Source organism: Passer domesticus, chromosome 1 (assembly GCF_036417665.1).
Source record: "Passer domesticus isolate bPasDom1 chromosome 1, bPasDom1.hap1, whole genome shotgun sequence".
NCBI classification, from domain to species: Eukaryota; Metazoa; Chordata; class Aves; order Passeriformes; family Passeridae; genus Passer; species Passer domesticus.
The window spans coordinates 68021930-68038949 of NC_087474.1; the positions used below are offsets into that span (position 1 = coordinate 68021930).

Here is a 17020-nt window from a genome sequence, read left to right on the forward strand (position 1 = left end):
AAAAATTCATTAGAAAATTACTATTCCAAAGTATTTGCATAGAGCAGAGTTTGGCACAGAAAGTTTTTAAGTAAGAACCAAATCACAAGAGCTAATTCCAGTTGTAATTCACTCCAAGACCACCAGTTCAATTTCTATTTTAACCATTAAAGTTGAAGGGTCGACTAATCATTAGTTGATGAATTTGCTTTTTCCTTACAGCAACATCAATAAATTTATATATATTGCAAACTTAACAATAATATCTGCAAAAGTAAAAAATTTAACCCCTCTACCCTAAAGTAGTTTTGAGTGAAGTGAGAACCAGGATTACATGCTAAATGATGGACTTCAGATTAAGTTTAGCTCATGATGCCTCTTGCAAGTCAGCAAGGCAGACAGGAGAAGCACAACAGCATCAGCTCTTCAGAACTGCTTTTAACAGCTGGCAGTGTCCTAGTAAGGAAAATGCAGGCAAATAAATAAAATTAATAAAATATTAATGACAAGCAAATTATTCTGTGTTCTGTACTCTGCACACATCACACAAAGTTACTATTTATTTAATTTTTTTTAAACTTAATTAGGAGTACTAGTGTGTGACAAACCTAGTGCAAAGGAACTTCCAGCCGCCACAGATAAACCATTCTAAGCCTCTTCTTCTCTGAGAAATTCTGGCTCTTGGTAAAGTATGGTAATCACTCTCATCATTTTCAAAGCCTTCTTCTGACATCATTAGTGGCATTTCATCCAAATGAGAGGACTCATCTTCCGCTTGGTACCTGGTAAAATGAGATAAAAGCATTACATAAATAGCCAGTACATCACTTTTTATTACTGGGAATCTCCTAAACTAACAAGTTAATTTTTGCCATATGGAATTTCATTAGGGAGGTATTTTCATCTAGGCATCTCATGCATTTTTGTCAACACATTAACAAGATATTCTGATTTTAGTTAAAATTGTATAATACAGCAGAAAGCTTGCAATCATTGTCAATCATACTATAAATAATTCTAGGAAAATTCTTAGGTTTTATATAATCTGTGCATACAAAGTTGCGACTTCCTACTTTTCAAACAATGCTTTGTAAGATTTTGTTAGGTAGAAGCTACTTTGTAAAGCTAATAGCAGACACAAGTGACTGAGTTTTCATGGAAGTACAGACTTTGTAGTTCCACTGTGCTTTTTCAATCTGCTTTCCTGATGTATTTTCTTGTGTGTGCAGGCCTTTGAGCCTCAATTTCTACACCATTCATCAGTATCTTGGTTTTAATTATGAAAACATTATAGTTACTCTTAAAATTCTACACAAAAACATTCAGTGAGTCAAGAAGATTTGCCTGTGGGACCCGATACCTTGAGAGGCCACCTAGAACAGAGGCTAGACAGTGTTAAAGGAATAAAATAGGTATTTATTAAAAAGGCCTTCAAAGGATACATCCCAAGCAGTACAAGAGCCTAGCAAAGGCTACACCCAACATTGATGACAGGTCACAAGTTTTCACACTTTTATAAGTTTTGGTCCATTTACATATTGGGGGTTAATTGCCCAGTTACAGCTTCAGCTTATGAAGTCCCATCCTCCCATGCTCTACTCAATTCGCTCTTGTTTGCACTGTTTGGGCCTGAAGCTGCCACGGTGTCTTTGGTTCTCAGGCTGGAAAAGAATTGTTTTGTCTAACTAAACTGTGAAGAGAACTTGCTAACACTTTATATGAAGTTAAGAGTTATATAATAATGCAGCACACAATCTGGAAAATATGACAGCTAAAACTTAAGGCATCAGACCCATGGAAATAACATTAGACTAACAATGGTCCTTTCCTTCCGAGAAACTATTATCCTAAAACTCTAATTTTACACATGTGGAATGCTTTTTAAGCTAAGACAAAACACTGGCATATTCAGTAAGAAAATTCCTCTTAGTGCATGTAAATTTACTGACTTACTCATTTCATACTTTTATACCTTAGGGAAGATGATTGAAAGAAGATGCACTTCTCTAATAAGTAAGTTTAATTTTTATGAAGCTGCATTTAAAGTCATCTCTTACAAGGTGAATCCCGGGACTGTCTCATTTTCTCCCCAAACCATTTAAAAATAGTAATTAAGAAAATTAGAAATTCATTCCCTTTATGTAAGTGAGCAGCTGGACTGCATGGTGCTCTGCCTAGGGATGGATGAGGAGGCAACTGAGAGTTTCTGGATTAAGAACAAAGAGAGAAAAGGTTAAGACAACATTTTAATAGGTGTCTGCGAAACCACCTGAACAGGAAATGCATGTGAGTGAGGGCCTCTACAGACACAGAAGAGCAGCTTCATATTCCCAAGCCCTGGTCTTCATGGTGAACCTCTACCACCCTGGTAGCTGCAGGAGGAACAACACAAAAGGACATAGGCAATCCTAGAGGGTTTTGCAGCACTTCAACAACAACTTCCTCCTCTAATTGCTCTGGAGGAGGCCCATGAGACAAGATGCTCTGCTGAACCTCATGCTCACCATCACTGGGGATGGGAAGGTCAACACAGCCTTGACTGCAGTGACCGTAAGACAGTGTAGTTCAAGACCCTGAGGGCAGGGGAGAAGGAATGCAGAATGGATTCAGTCTTTTCAAGTGCTTGAAAGAGTCCCATGGAATAAGGTGTTGGAGAGAGAAGAGACACCCAAAAAGCTGGCCAGCACTAAAGGATCACCTACTCCAAGTTCAAGAGATTGCCATCCAATGAGATGACTCTGACTTGACAAACTAGGAGCTGTTCAAGTCCAAGCACAAAACAGAAGTGCAGAGAGGGTAGAAATAGACAGGTAACCTGGGGAAATACAAAAACATTGTCCAAGCTTCCAAGGACAAAGCTAAGACAGCTATAGCCAAATGTAATTGAATCCAGACAGGGATGTCTGGATTTGCAAAGACAAGAAGTTTTAAGTACATAGGTGAGATAAGGAAGACTAGGGAAAATGGGGACTCATTGAATAACACAGGGGATATAGTTACACAGGAGATGGAAAAGGCTGAGGTACTGGATGCCTTTGCTTCAGTCTTGATTAGCAAGACTGACATTCAGGAGTCTCAGGTCTCAGAGAACAGGAAAAAAGCCTAAAGCAATGAAGAGGAGTGAAGAAACACTTAAGCAAACCAAATACAAATATCTATATATATCTTTTATATAGTGTAATATTACATAAAAATGCAATATATATAATATGCAATGAAATATGTATTATGTATTAACAATATAATTATATAATATTCTATTATATATATTTGCATGCAAAAATATAAAAAAAAGCCTTTGGGCCCTGACGGGATGCACCCACAAGTGCTGAGGAACCTGTCAGGTGTCATTGCAAGGTCATTTCCAATAATATTGGATCAATCATGGCAACTGGGGGAAGTGGCTCAGGATTGGAGGAAAGCAAATGCCACTACTCCTTTTCAAGAAGGGTAAGAAGGAGGACCCAGGGATCCTGCCCTTAGCTTTCAGTCTCATCAAGGGAAGAGATTCTTCCCCTCACCTCACCACTGGGGTGGCCACACCTGGAGCAGTGTGCCCAGTGCAAGAGAGGCATGGCTATGCTCAATAGAGTCCAATGAAGGGCCATGATGATGATAATGATGAAGGGACTGAAGCATCTCTCCTACAAGGAAAGGAGAGAGATGGGAGTGCTCAGCCTGGCAAAGACAAGGCACAAGCAGGATCTTATTAATGTCTATGAACCTGAAGAGAGGTTGCAAAGATGAATGAGCCAGGCTGTCTTCAGTGGTGCCCAGTCACAGGACTAGAGGAAATGGGCTCAAACTGAAACACAGAAGGTGCTATCTCAACATCAGGAAACACTTTTAACTTGAGGACGATTGAACATAGGCATTGTTCATCCATTGTTCATCTTCCAGCTGTCCAGGGAGATTGTGGCATCTCCATCCTTTGAGACATTTAAAACCAGTCTGGACATGATCCTGAGCAAGAAGCTGTAGATGGTCTTGTTTGAGCAGGACGGAGTTCTGCTGACAGAACAGCACACTGAACAGTATTCTATCAAATACAGTTTTGTTTTGTTGGTTTGGTTTTTTTTAAAGCAATATTACAAACACAAGGGGTAAGCATGAATAGGCTTGCATTTTTTCAACTCACTATATATTTAATACAAAAACCCAAAACTATTTCTGTTCCCCCTAGATCTTCTATGTATACAAGGATATATATTAAAACAGTTACTAACTTTTTTGGATGCCAGGAAAGGGAGGGAAGGAAGCAAGAGACTGAATATTAGATTTCTATTTGAAAGGTACACCACATACTTTACACTGGCTATATAATACATTGGTATCAACACAGTTAAGAAGTAAACCCTAACAGGGAAGGGGAACAAAAAGTCCTAAACCCTCTACTGTTTAACAAGTCTTGAGCTAGACACTTCCTCCTTTCTTCAGCAGGTGGTGCCCTGATCTCTGCACTGCCTTGGAATCACTTGGCATGGAACACCATTAAGGGATGTGTTCAGACTAGATTAGACAATATTGCATAACTTGGAGTAATAATAAATAAATATCTCCCATACCCCACTACAAGTCAACTGAGTATTGGAACCTTTAGTACATTAGGCCTTGTGACGAGAAATCTTCATCAATGTTTCAAATGGTGCAAAAGCACTGCCACACTGCAGAAAACACAACCAACGTTTCAAACTAAAATAAACTGTGCTAATATTAAAAGTTAGGAGTTTCCAGAAAGTTATGTGAGAATATGGCATGGAAAATGCTTTCCAAATTATTGCTAAGAGTGTGTACTTAAAAAAAAATAATTTAAAACAAACATGAGAAAACTTGGTCTTCACAATGAGGTTTGCAAAAATCTGTATCTGATGTTTAGTTTAATATGACAATCTAGAAATACATTTTCTCTTACTATTATCAATAATGGACATTATGAAAAAACATTTTACAAAAATTTCTCTTCACAAAACACAGGTTAACATCCATATTATACCAAATTACATTGATTTCTCTCAGACTAGATCAACACTAGATAATAAAACCACTGCATAGTAAAAACTCAAGATATTACTTTATTCTTAGACTTCCAAGAAGACAGGTCTGTGTTCAAACATACACTTGTCCAATGCTTTTATAATTTTTTCTAATTAAATTTGTAAATCACATTATCACAGTTTTAATAGAGAGCTTCATGTTGCATTGTGTTTTGCTCTTGGACAGCTAATTAATGATGTATTTTTAACACCACCCAGTGAGATCACAGTCTGACAGCTGTAATTGAGGGTACAAGATATCACAAAGTAACACATCCCTTTTACTTCCCTACAAAGTTAACAAGTATCTGATTTGAAAAATAGTATCTCTTATAAACAACAGTAACAGAGTAAACAGGGTAAAATCTTTCATGAAGAAACACACTAATGCAAGAGTATCATGGGAGAGATTTGATAGAGAAACATTCACAGATATGGTTAATGTTAAAATCTATTTTGTAAATGTGGTAATATTTGCAGAATACATTGATCTTCTAATCATAATTTCTTTAAGATTTGTTTATCATTATATTAAAGACAAGGGTTTTTCCCCACAATTGGTATCTACGTTTGCACTTTCAAATATAGAGCTTCACCAAGTAGTGAAGATAATGAACATAAGCAGCATCGTGTTTGGTAAGCCTGACTTCAAAATACAGCCTGTGAACTGGCAAGCAATTTATTCTGTTTCAAAAGCAATTTTGCTATTGTGTTGGAAAATTGTACTTCAGTATTTAAAAACAGTAAGATAATGAATAATGGATTTTTCATAACTAGGATGAGAACAAAATCTTTGCGTCTTTGTTACCTAGTATTTTGGTGCACTTAATTGCTTGAAGTGCTGATTTTCCTTGAGTGACAAATCAATTAAGTATAATCCTAGAAACTTCTATTAAAACAGGGAAGCACTGAAAACAACATGAATAACGAAGCCAGAGTGGAGACATCAAAACTCTCAGCATGACTGCTACTAAATCAGGTATGAAGAAAACTATCTTGACAAAATATGGTTTCCTAAGAAAAAAGGAACATTAATACTAAATTAACATTAAAAAACTTTCCACAAAATCTGACTACTATTAGGAATCTCATTGAACAGATTTAACTGAAAGAAAGTCACGTACAATAAATAATTTTAAGTGAAATTTTTATATAAATATCTGCTGTGAAAATGATGCCTCAAGTCACATGTACCTATGACATTCCACTTTGACAGCTGTTTGCCAGAATAGATGCAGATGCAGAGTTTCATAGGCACCATAACAGCTAATGGAAGCCATAATAAGTTATTTAAATCTAACTTGGCTACCTACTCAGGTCCATAATAATTTCTATGTTTCTGACAGCTTTCCATTATTCCAAAGGAGCAATATCCAAGGGTGCAGCAGGAAGGTGCAAGACACAGAGCAATTGTGACTGCGTGCTTTTCTGATTTTACTCACTGAACAAATGTAAAAGCAATATTTATGTTTTATCTGCTTCATCAAAAGACACAGGTAGAAATGTAAGCACTGTGTCAGATCCTGCATAAACATTTGTTCCTCATCACCTATCAGTTTTGCTATAGATGATCATTCACAAGAAGGAAAACAAAGCAGTATTTCTCAAACCTAGTGAGGGAGGAAAAAGGAATGCATGGTTGAGCCTATGCATTAATTGGGCCTGGGAGATGGCTGTGAGATGCAGAGTAGCATGGAAGAGAGGCTGCAGCAGAAAGTCTTGAGTAAAAAAGCTGAGAAAGTCTTGCTGAGCTACTGCCAACCAATGCTGTGACCATGCCCCATCCTGCTGAGAGGTGGTGATTTGGCTGCATGGCTGTGGCAGCCACAGGACTCCCTCTGCTTCCCATCATGGGCAGAGGACCCAGTAAGCTGCACAATCTGTCTCACTCATACCCTATCCTGCTCTACCTCCAATCTATGTGAACACTTTCCCAGTCTGAAGATAAAGGAGCAATCTGCCAAATTGTAGAGAAGCATCAGTAGAAAAAATGAAGAAAGTGACAGGCATGTCCATATGAAGAGCAAAAATTGTTTCTTAAAGGATGAACCACCAAATCAACAACTACCTGTATCACTGACAAAACTGTCCAGATCATGTCCTCTAATGAAGAAAAAATTTCCAGGAAACTGCAGTTGCATAGATTTTATTTAGCAAGGTACATTCATTCATAACCACATTTATAACTAAACAATGTAGTTTCATGTAAACCTTCTTTTTAAACAAATAACCAGTTTACCCATAAAACAAATTGCTTTACTAGAAAGTTACTCAAGAAAAATCAAGTTACAAATAATTATTTTCATCAAATATTACCCTGCATTACTAAGAATTAAAAATTATATTTTTCCTCTGATTTCAAACACCTCCGTGCTTTGCACAGCAGTTAATTCTGTTAAATACAAAGCAATCACGCTGTTCCTAGATTACAACAGAAGTTGAAAATGGAAAAATCTTCTACAGCTAAATGCATGAAATTTAAAGAATTTTCTTTGACCTCTTCCCAAAAAAACATAGAAAAGGTATTTCTGAAGTTTTTAAAATTGATTGAATAGGACCTATGTTCCTATTCAGCTTCAGCTGTGCCTCTAATGCATGTATAACACTCTAATCAGTGTTACTTGGGAAGTCTCTGAACACAGGTCCTGACCTAAAAAAAAAATAAAAAAAATCAGACACTCACACAAAATACTATTACAAACTTTTATGGATTAACCACATTTAATACTAACAGCTTTTAAGGATGCTGGATATTTGTAGAGCAGAACATTTACATCCAGGATCTTTTAAAAACTTAGTACAATATTCTTGCCGTAGTGCATGTTTATTGACTGAACAACAAAATAAAAGGAAAAAGTACTTTTACTGTACACAGGCAAGTTTATTACTGTGTCACTGAGATGAGTAAGACCAAACTCTGCAATACGACCAAATAAATCATTGCCTCCCTGCCCCAAATGATACAGAGAGATAATGTGGAAAACCACAAGGCAGCATTGTTGAACTACTACTACTACTACATGAAACAACAACAACCAGCCAACCAAGAAACAACAACAAAAAACCCCACCACAAAACCAAGCAAACAAAAACCCAAACTAAACAAACAAAAAACCCCAAACAAAAAAAAAGGTGATATCTTCAGCCTTGCACAACTAAGGGGAAACTCCTCACATCTGTTCAGGTAAAGGTTTACAAGCATATTACCACAGCATCTCCCTTTCACCAGTAGCTTTTAAAAAATTGCTTAAAAAAGATACTAAAACTACAGGTGCCACTAGACAAAAATCAAATATTCTGAATGCTATTTGCCTTCACTTTCTCCTACATCACACTTTCTTACTAGAACAACATACAGAAGAAGCAAATTGAGAAGATATGTAATGGAGACTCCATGATAAAAGGCGCCCATCCTTACTACCCCTTGCTCACCTTACAAAGCGCTATATACCTTAACACAAGATCTTTTTCAATCCATGACAAGATGAGTGAGCCCCTGTATTTAACAAATAGATACCAGAAATACCTAAGTACACAGTAGGACCTCAGGAAACATCATCTACATTCAGCAGAACCCTTTTTTAATTAGTCGGGTATGTCATTGATCAGAACAACGGGGCCATTTTATCACTGTCACTGGGTATTGTTATTGACATTGTAGCCCAATCAATTGTTTTCTCTCACTCTTCTTAACAATCCAAATGCCTGCCCAAGCAATACAAATCACTGTATTTAAATACTATAGGTACAAACCAGGAAGGCATGCAAAAATAATAGCTTACACATGCAGTCACTTGTGCTTATGCAAACAATAGTAACACCTGCAATAGTAATTTGAAGTTCTCAAGCTTTTTTTTTTGCCCAATGATTAAAATACTTCAAATCAGGATAGTTACTGTAAGAATAACGGTGCTAAAAATTATGACTTTCTGTAAACACATCTTGGTATGAAAGACCATTACTAGTGAACAGAAAAACATAAAGACAACTTTTTCCAAATGCACAGTTTACATAATGTCAAGTTAAAGAACTGTAATTAAAAACCACTTTTTTACTTAAATCACCTAAGATTCGCATGTCATTTAAATTTGTGTCTGCAGATAAAATACGACAAACTGCTTCTCAGGCATGGTGCCAATGAAAGTCTTAATTGTTTGCAAAATTATTTTACAATTGCTAATGTGAACAACTTTATATACATATTATATGGTTACCTGCATCATTAAATCATCAAATTTTGCACTGAAAAGTAAAAGCCCCAGAACCTAACAATGGCAACACGCACTGCATAAAAGGCCTGAAAATATTCATATATGGCAAGACTATTTTTCAAGACCTATACATCAAACTCCTTGGACCTTTGTTCCAGGCAGAAGTTTCAGAATCTGCATCTATCCTAAATCAGACGTCAGTCCCAACCAGCAGTATTAACCTATAAACAAAGTGTTTAGCAAAGAAATATAAAAAACAAACCAAAACAAAACAAAAAACAAGTCCAGGAATGGGAATACATGAACTACTCCTTTTTCTAAAACCCAGAGGACTAGTTTCTCCATAACTTGAGATCTTGAAAGCAGACCAAACTCAACCACTACTACACAAATACAGCATCCCAAGTAAAAATCTGCCACACAAACAACCTTGTTGGAAGAATCAGAATTCAGAGATGGGATCTAAGACTAAGCCTAAAAGTCATTCACTGACATAGTTCCAAATAACAGGGATGAATCTCTGTCCAAAACCACGATCTAGGAAAGGCTAATAAACAAAGCGCAGTACATCCTGCAAGATAGTGACATCAGTGTAGAATTTTTTTTTAATGAAAAAGAGACAAACACTTTGAATTTCAGGTGAAGTCTATAAAAAAGGAAGAGGTGAGAGTTCTGGAAAAGGACAAAGGACATACATGATTGATCCACTTTCCAAGAATGGCATGAAAGTACAGACAACTCTCCTAAGAGCTATTCTAGAGAGATTTCTTCATACTGCATTTGATCTTTTCCTCCTTATGCCGGAACAAAAGACAGAGGTGTGTTGTAATTAATAAATATATTTGAATACATCAGCATAACATACAGCTGTGTAATTTAATATGTTCTCATTACCAATACACTACAACGTCTACGTATCAGCACCTGTAGCCTGAAACACTTCCCAGGAAAAATATATTTAGTTGTTCAGAGTTCATGAGGTTTCTAGCAGGTATCAAAAGAACCTGTAACATTTGCAGCTTTTGGCATCACAGTAACTACTGATGCATCTCACTTTCAGTTTGAGCTACCTCCAGCAAAGATTTCTGTCCAACAGAGACAGAAGACTCATCTGTAATGGTGCATCTATTTTGCTGCCATTCTTGTTTGCTTGTCACAGAGGAAAAACAACACAAGACAGGAGCTCTGATTTAAAGGAAGCACCACAGGAAGCAGGATGACATTAGGAGTTTTGTCCACAAGAATGTGCAGGTGTGCCAGTACACATATGGAGAATTAATAAGCAGCACCCACTCCCACACACTCCCACAGCTGCTTAACTTCAGGAGTTTCTGTGATCATGTCCAGAGTAGCAGAATGAATAGCATTAACAATGCTATTTCTACAAAAATAAAACCAACAAAACCATAGATATTTATAGTTTATGTTCCTGGATTTAACAAGTTATTGCTTCTGGTCAAACAACAGATGTTGGAAGAAGTTACTGTCACTTTGCAAAAGCAGTTTTAAAACACAGATGCTCAAAAGTAAATTCAGTTCCATCTTTGGAATTTTTTATCACAGAAACTATACTAAAATTCAAATTAATGCCAATATTGTCAGTCATTGAGCTTCATCCATCATTTCCAAGCTCATTTTCAGGATGAAATATGTAGAGCCATTCAATTAACAGGTGTGTTGGAGAGAAGATGAAATTGAAACCTGTATAACTCTGCCCAGATACTCTAAGAACTTTTTTCCTAAACATTCAGAAATACCCAGGGAAGGAGATTCACAAGAACCAGGAGCATTTTGCAAAACTGTACAAAATACCAAATATCACTGCATATAGCCCATTCAATGGGTAACTCCACTAACACGTATTAATATTTGGGGGGGTTGAACAATTATGGACATTTTGAAAGGCTTTCCGGACCTGCACTTAAAGCAATTTAAGTCATGAACTTCCTGTGAACGGCATTCTACAGGACATGTTAGGTCCTAAAAGCTCTGATTGTTACACGGTCTTACCAAATAATATTTTGTGTTATTTGGAGACATTATTCTTAGTTATTACACATGAAATATCAAAAACCACCGGAATACAAAGAATAACATCCAGACTGTGAAAATCACATTGTCGTTTAGAATTAGGACATAATTCTGACAAACAACTGAAAGGCAGCAGGGAAATAAAGGTATTTTAACAAAGCTCACATCAGACTATGTTAGAAATGAAAAATCCCACAGAATTACAGTACATGCCCTGACTATTATCTATTGACATTTTTATCTCTTTTTTGGTGGTTCAATGTGGAACCTAGCCAATCATTCTGAGAAATCATAACCATAAGGACTACAAGATTGCTGGGAACAGCTTTCATTCAAATCAAAAGCATTAGAACAGTATTACTACATTAAGTAATCTTATTTTCTGCGTACTACAAAAACTGGTTTGAGATTTGTAAGTATCAGGGAACCATGTGAATTTTCACTGAACTTCAAGTTCTGCAGACTTCCATTCCCTTTTGTCTGGAACAGATTTCATTTTTTTCTATTATACATACTTCATATTAAAGTATGTGAAGTATGTATAACAGTTCACAAATTGTTAAGCAACAAGTACCCTACATTTACCTGTACAAAAGACACATTATCCTATTACTGGGTTCGTTTTTCCTTCTTGTGCAATTTTCCTATTCACCAATGACATGAAAGAATTCCAAAATAACAGTATAGTCAGTTGCCTCCAAATAGAGTTGCTCCATCAGTGGCAAACTGCAGAGACAAGCAACAGCAGTTGATCTGTTCCACAACTTGCCCTACAACAACAACTTAATATATCCAGTTGTGCCATTAGTAAATACACTGCTGTGGCCCACACCATGAACAAGCGCTCAAGGTATTTCCTTCCAGTGACTGGGTATCTTTCATTACACCTTCATGAATATCTGGAGTGCAAGTGAATTCATGTCACATAAGGGAGAGCTGGAAAGATGTGATTTTCTGGTACCAGCGCAGGAGTCCCAACACCTCTTACCTCAGCCCTGTTAGGCCAAATACAATCATGCACTGACAGCAGCAAGCATAGAACACCTAAATAAACCAGGTATTCTGTTTATGGATAAATGATAGTTGACTACTGTTTAGTTCCTTATCAGCTTCAAAATTCCACCAGGCTTCTTGTTTTCCTGCCACCAACCTCACATGAGAGCACAGTCAACTTCCTTCCTGTGGTCAGCAGTTGATTACTCTGTGGTTGATGATGACAAATACAAGTCAAACAGATGAGAATAAGCCTCACTGCACATTTAAGGTGAACTTAAATGTTCTCTGATCCTCTCTCTCCATCACGATGTAAACAAAAAACGGCAATTATTTTCCTGTAGATAACAACCTTCAAGCTGAAGGACAAGGTGTTGAAACAAGTGCTGAACCAATCAGCTTTTTCTCCCAAGCCTTTTTACAACTATGCAAGTTGAATACACTAAATAGCAAGGACTTTTCAAATTCATTTTAAGGTGAACAGCTTTTTCCTCCAAGATAGATTTCCCTAATTGTTAACGGCAACACATGAACAGTTCTCTGTCCATCTGAGGTAGGGAAAGATGAGAGAAAATATAAAAACTTAATTTCTACTGCAAAAGTAATAAGTTATGCTTAAACATCAGAAATAAAAGCAGAACAGGATGCATGTGTTCATTGAACCATAGGTAATATTTAATATGTATTTGTAATATACTTTTAACAGGCCTTAACACATACAGTATGAATATATAAAATTACATTAATCTGGTCATGTTTATTTGGACATTTGGACAGGACATTTCATGATTCTTAGCTGGCTACAATTTTATACAGAACTGCGCAATTACTGAAGTTTCTTTAGGTGTGTGTGGGAAAACATATTCCATCTTTAAAATACGCACTATCAGTCTGTCTAAATAAATCTCAAAAGCACAACGTGCACTACAGACAAACACTTAAGTATGAAAATCTTTGTCCTCACTGCAAAGTGAGTTACAGCAACACTGGCAGACTCCTACAGACTGCTTAGCCCAAGCAAAAGAAGTCATCCTACAAATTAGCTGCGAGGCCAATAAAGGTTAGCAACTGATGAGTTGTATTAACTGATGTTGCACAGCAGCAGGACAATTAACTGGAGTTAAAAACACCACCACACTAAAGTTAAGGATGTGTGTATAAGACTTCCAAGAGACTGTAAATTCTTCACTGAAAAATTAAATCACAGCAAGTCAAAAAGTCTTGAGGGTCCAGAAACAATAGCACTGGATTAAACCTGACATACCAACTCCAGTACAATTTAATAGGTGTTTGTTTCTAGACATCTTCAGAGATATGCATTACACCCTTTTAGGCAAAATCCTCAAGCATACATGCACATGATAGGTTTGTGCATATCAAAGACCTCAGTGACTTCACTTCAACACTCTCATAAGTATCTGACATCAGGACCTTTGCTGCCGTTTCCACAGGAATGCAAGGCTTCTTCAGAGTCTGTGCTGAAGATAAAGATTAGAAAAGCAGGATGAATCATTCATAAAGACATAGAAGCTGTAGTTCAATCAAGCTTAGAGCCATAAGACTTACAAGTTGTAATTCAGCTGTATTGCCCCTGTGACACTACACAAGACAGCTGTGGTAGACTCCACACAAGCATTCCCATGTTTTTATTGCAGGTCCATAGGACACCTTCCTGAGGTGCTCTCACAAACCCAAGGTAAGGTATTCTTGAAGGAGAATGACCAACCTACTCAACTCACATTAAGAAAAATAAAACCAATAAAGTGAGTGAAGAGGCTGGTGTAAGTATTCTGATTCTCACAGAGCTCAGATAAGCAATTTATTAATCAAGTGATCAAAAATGAAGAAACAATAAATGAGCCTGTCAATTTTTAAAGCTTTTATAGACCTACAAGAAGCCGCACAAACGTAACTAAAACATAGATAATCACTTTTATGGAGGATCAATATGTTAAATACACAGATTATGAAAGACCATAACTCTGAAAGATGTCATCTAAACTGGAAGGAATGTAATCCACAATCTTCGGAGGGCAATGTTGATCAAAGACAGAGGGCAAGAAGCAAATCTGTAATGAGTTGGTAGTTCCTTGCTAGTTCCTACAGATTGCCAAATCTGCTTATAAAGCCACAATTAAACAGTTTACCTAAAGAACCACAATGACATCTGTGCACACACACCTTCAATTAACCTGTGCAACCATCTGACTTATGGACTCAAGCCATCCCATCTACAGCATCACCAGAATGCTTCTCATTAACCTACAACAGAACTCCCAATACCTTTGACAGTCTGGACTAAATTTTTGCCTACCAAAGCCTCCTCTTTATTCCCAAGCACAGCACCTACTGAGAAGCAAATTTCAGTGAGAGCATTCTCTGATTCAGTTCTCTAAGGAATAGGGTTAATGATGAGAAACTGCCCTACCTCAAGACAGAGGACAAACCTACAAGTTATCAGATATTCAAGTATTAGTGAGATGGGGAAGGCTAATACTGTGGCAGATTGTCCTACGAACTTGTGAATGTTCTTAAAAAAACCCTTTATCTAGTTTAAGAATCAAGACAACACATTAAGACAAGACAACATAAGCTTAACCTATTTTGCACAGCTTTAAACTACCTTTTTTGTTAGTTATCCCATCCAAAGAAGTAAATACATTTAATTCATTATGAAACATTTATCACATTTTATTCATTATGAAACAGATTTATCACTGTATTTGAACCAGAAAAAGAGCACCAACTATTCTGTTCTTAGCAAGTCTATTTACTTCAGAACCTACAACTGCTCCCTCCAGTCGTACCCACAGACAATGCTCTGCAACAACCAAAAGAGGCAAGAAACCTTTAACTAGTAAGTACAATCACACAATCCACTGTAAGAGTGCTATCCAATGGAAATACCAAAATTATGGAGCAGAGTTTTTCCATGCTCACAACAACAGCACAAGTAGAAATCATTCAGAATAATGTGAAGGAAAACAACGTTCAATTTTTGACTGGAAACAATTTGACGGCAGATCTTTAAACCGTCTTCTCCAATTTGTTTAAGCCAAATCGTGTATCTTTGAGAAAATTTGAAACTATTTTAATTCCCACGCTTAGGAATGGTGTCCGTGCTAGCACCCAACAACTAGGTCGCAATGTATTTACTCAGGACGCCCAAACAAGACCCCGCCGCGAGCATCCCTCTCCTAAGCGAACTCCTGTCAAGGGACGCGAGTTGCGCGGAGTTGCGGGCGGCGGGGCCGGGCGGGCGAAGGCCGCACCCGCGGGCGCGGGGCTGGCGCCGGGAGCAGCCGGGCCGAGGGCGCCCTGCGCATCCTCCCGCCGCCGCCGCAGCCCGTCCCAGCCCCAGCCCCGCCGCCGGGACACGGCAACAGCGGCCCGGGAGAGGCGGCCACCGCCCCGGAGGCCTGCGAGAGCCAACGGCTGCCAACACGCCCTCCGCCATCCACGGCGGGGCCGCCACCCCTTCCCGCCCTCCCCGCGGAGCGGGCGGGCGGTCCCGGAGCCCCGCGGGGCAGCGGGACTGGGCAAGGGGCGCACGCCGCCCGGCCCGCGGCTGGGGACAGGGGAAGGAGAGGGGAAGGAGGGGGGCGGCGGCCGCCTTGCCGGCCCTGCCCGTACCTGCTGTGCCGCTGCGCCGCGGCGGCGCTGCTGTAATAGGCCGCCCTGCGCTGGGCGCTGCGCGGCACCGGGCGCAGCGGGATCTGGTCCGCCATCTTGGGGGCGCCCCCCCGCCGCCCAGCCGGGCGCCGCCCGGGCCCTCCTGACGTCACGGCCACGCCGGTGACGTCGGGAGGGGAGGGGCGGGGGCGCGGGGTAAACGGGGGCGGGCGGGGCGCGGAGCTCCGGGCCCGGGGAGCCCTCGGGGAGCCCTCGGGGAGCCGCAGTGCGGGAACGGGCCGCCGGCTGGCACCTCTGCTCCGTGCTGCCCGGCTCCGGCACAGGAGGCCACGGGCAGGAGCTGATGCACAGGAAGTTCCACCTGAACATGAGGAAGAACTTCTTTCCTGTGCGGTTGCTCAGAAAGGCTGTGGAGTCTCCCTTGATGGAGATACTCCAGCGCCGTGAGCTGGGCTCTAGGGGGACCCTGCTTGGACAGGGAGGTTGGACCCTCTGGTCCCTTCCAGCCTGAGCCGTTCTGTGATTCCATAGTTATTCAGCTTCTGAGGTGACATGCCTGCCAGTGATGGTTTCCTGCCATTAAACAGAGACAAGTATTGTGGATGAGGGCATTCTGTGTGTCAGGGTTAATGAACCAGTCTGTATTACCTCACAGGGCTGATGTACTAGTCACCACCAGCAAAAGCTGGTTTGGAAGATAGATGAGTTCATAGACCTACTATAGGATTTTATCTGTTGGTATTCCTCTGAAATCACATGCTATGGGGGAGCAAAAGGCCTAACACCATTACAAATACAGAAGACTTTCCACAGTAGGAGAAAAAAGAAAATAATTTTCTTTTCCTCAATGCCTGTTACTAAATGAAGTTTGCTCTTATGACCCAGGCGCTTTGGACTGAAGTGCTGCTGTACCCTGAGGTGTGCCTTCACCCAAGGGAAGATGGTCATTGTGGAGGCACCACAACACACAGCTTACAACGAAGGATACTCCTGTCTGCTGGAGTGAAGGTTTTGGAGCACTGGCAGTGCTTTCCAAGTGCAAATTTCTGAGCAGAATTTCAACTTTAAGCATATTATCTGCATTCTGAACTCACTGACAGATACAGAACTCACAAAGTTGAACCAGGAGATGGGAACAAG

General features: G+C 39.4%; 1 protein-coding gene across 2 annotated transcripts in view; it reads right to left on the reverse strand.

The window, feature by feature from the left end:
* The window catches only part of ATP9B (ATPase phospholipid transporting 9B (putative)), a 151297-nt gene extending 135262 nt beyond the window's left edge, over positions 1-16035 (reverse strand). The window contains exons 1-2 of one of the 2 annotated variants that reach the window (XM_064422474.1): positions 15881-16035; positions 588-761 (exon numbers count right to left, since the gene is read on the reverse strand). In XM_064422474.1, coding sequence (XP_064278544.1) covers positions 588-761; positions 15881-15975 — 269 coding nt within the window. In that variant the 5' untranslated portion in view covers positions 15976-16035. The remainder of the gene's footprint in view (positions 1-587; positions 762-15880) is intronic. The other variant, XM_064422464.1, reaches the window with a different exon arrangement.
* Between the last annotated feature and the right edge of the window lie 985 nt (positions 16036-17020).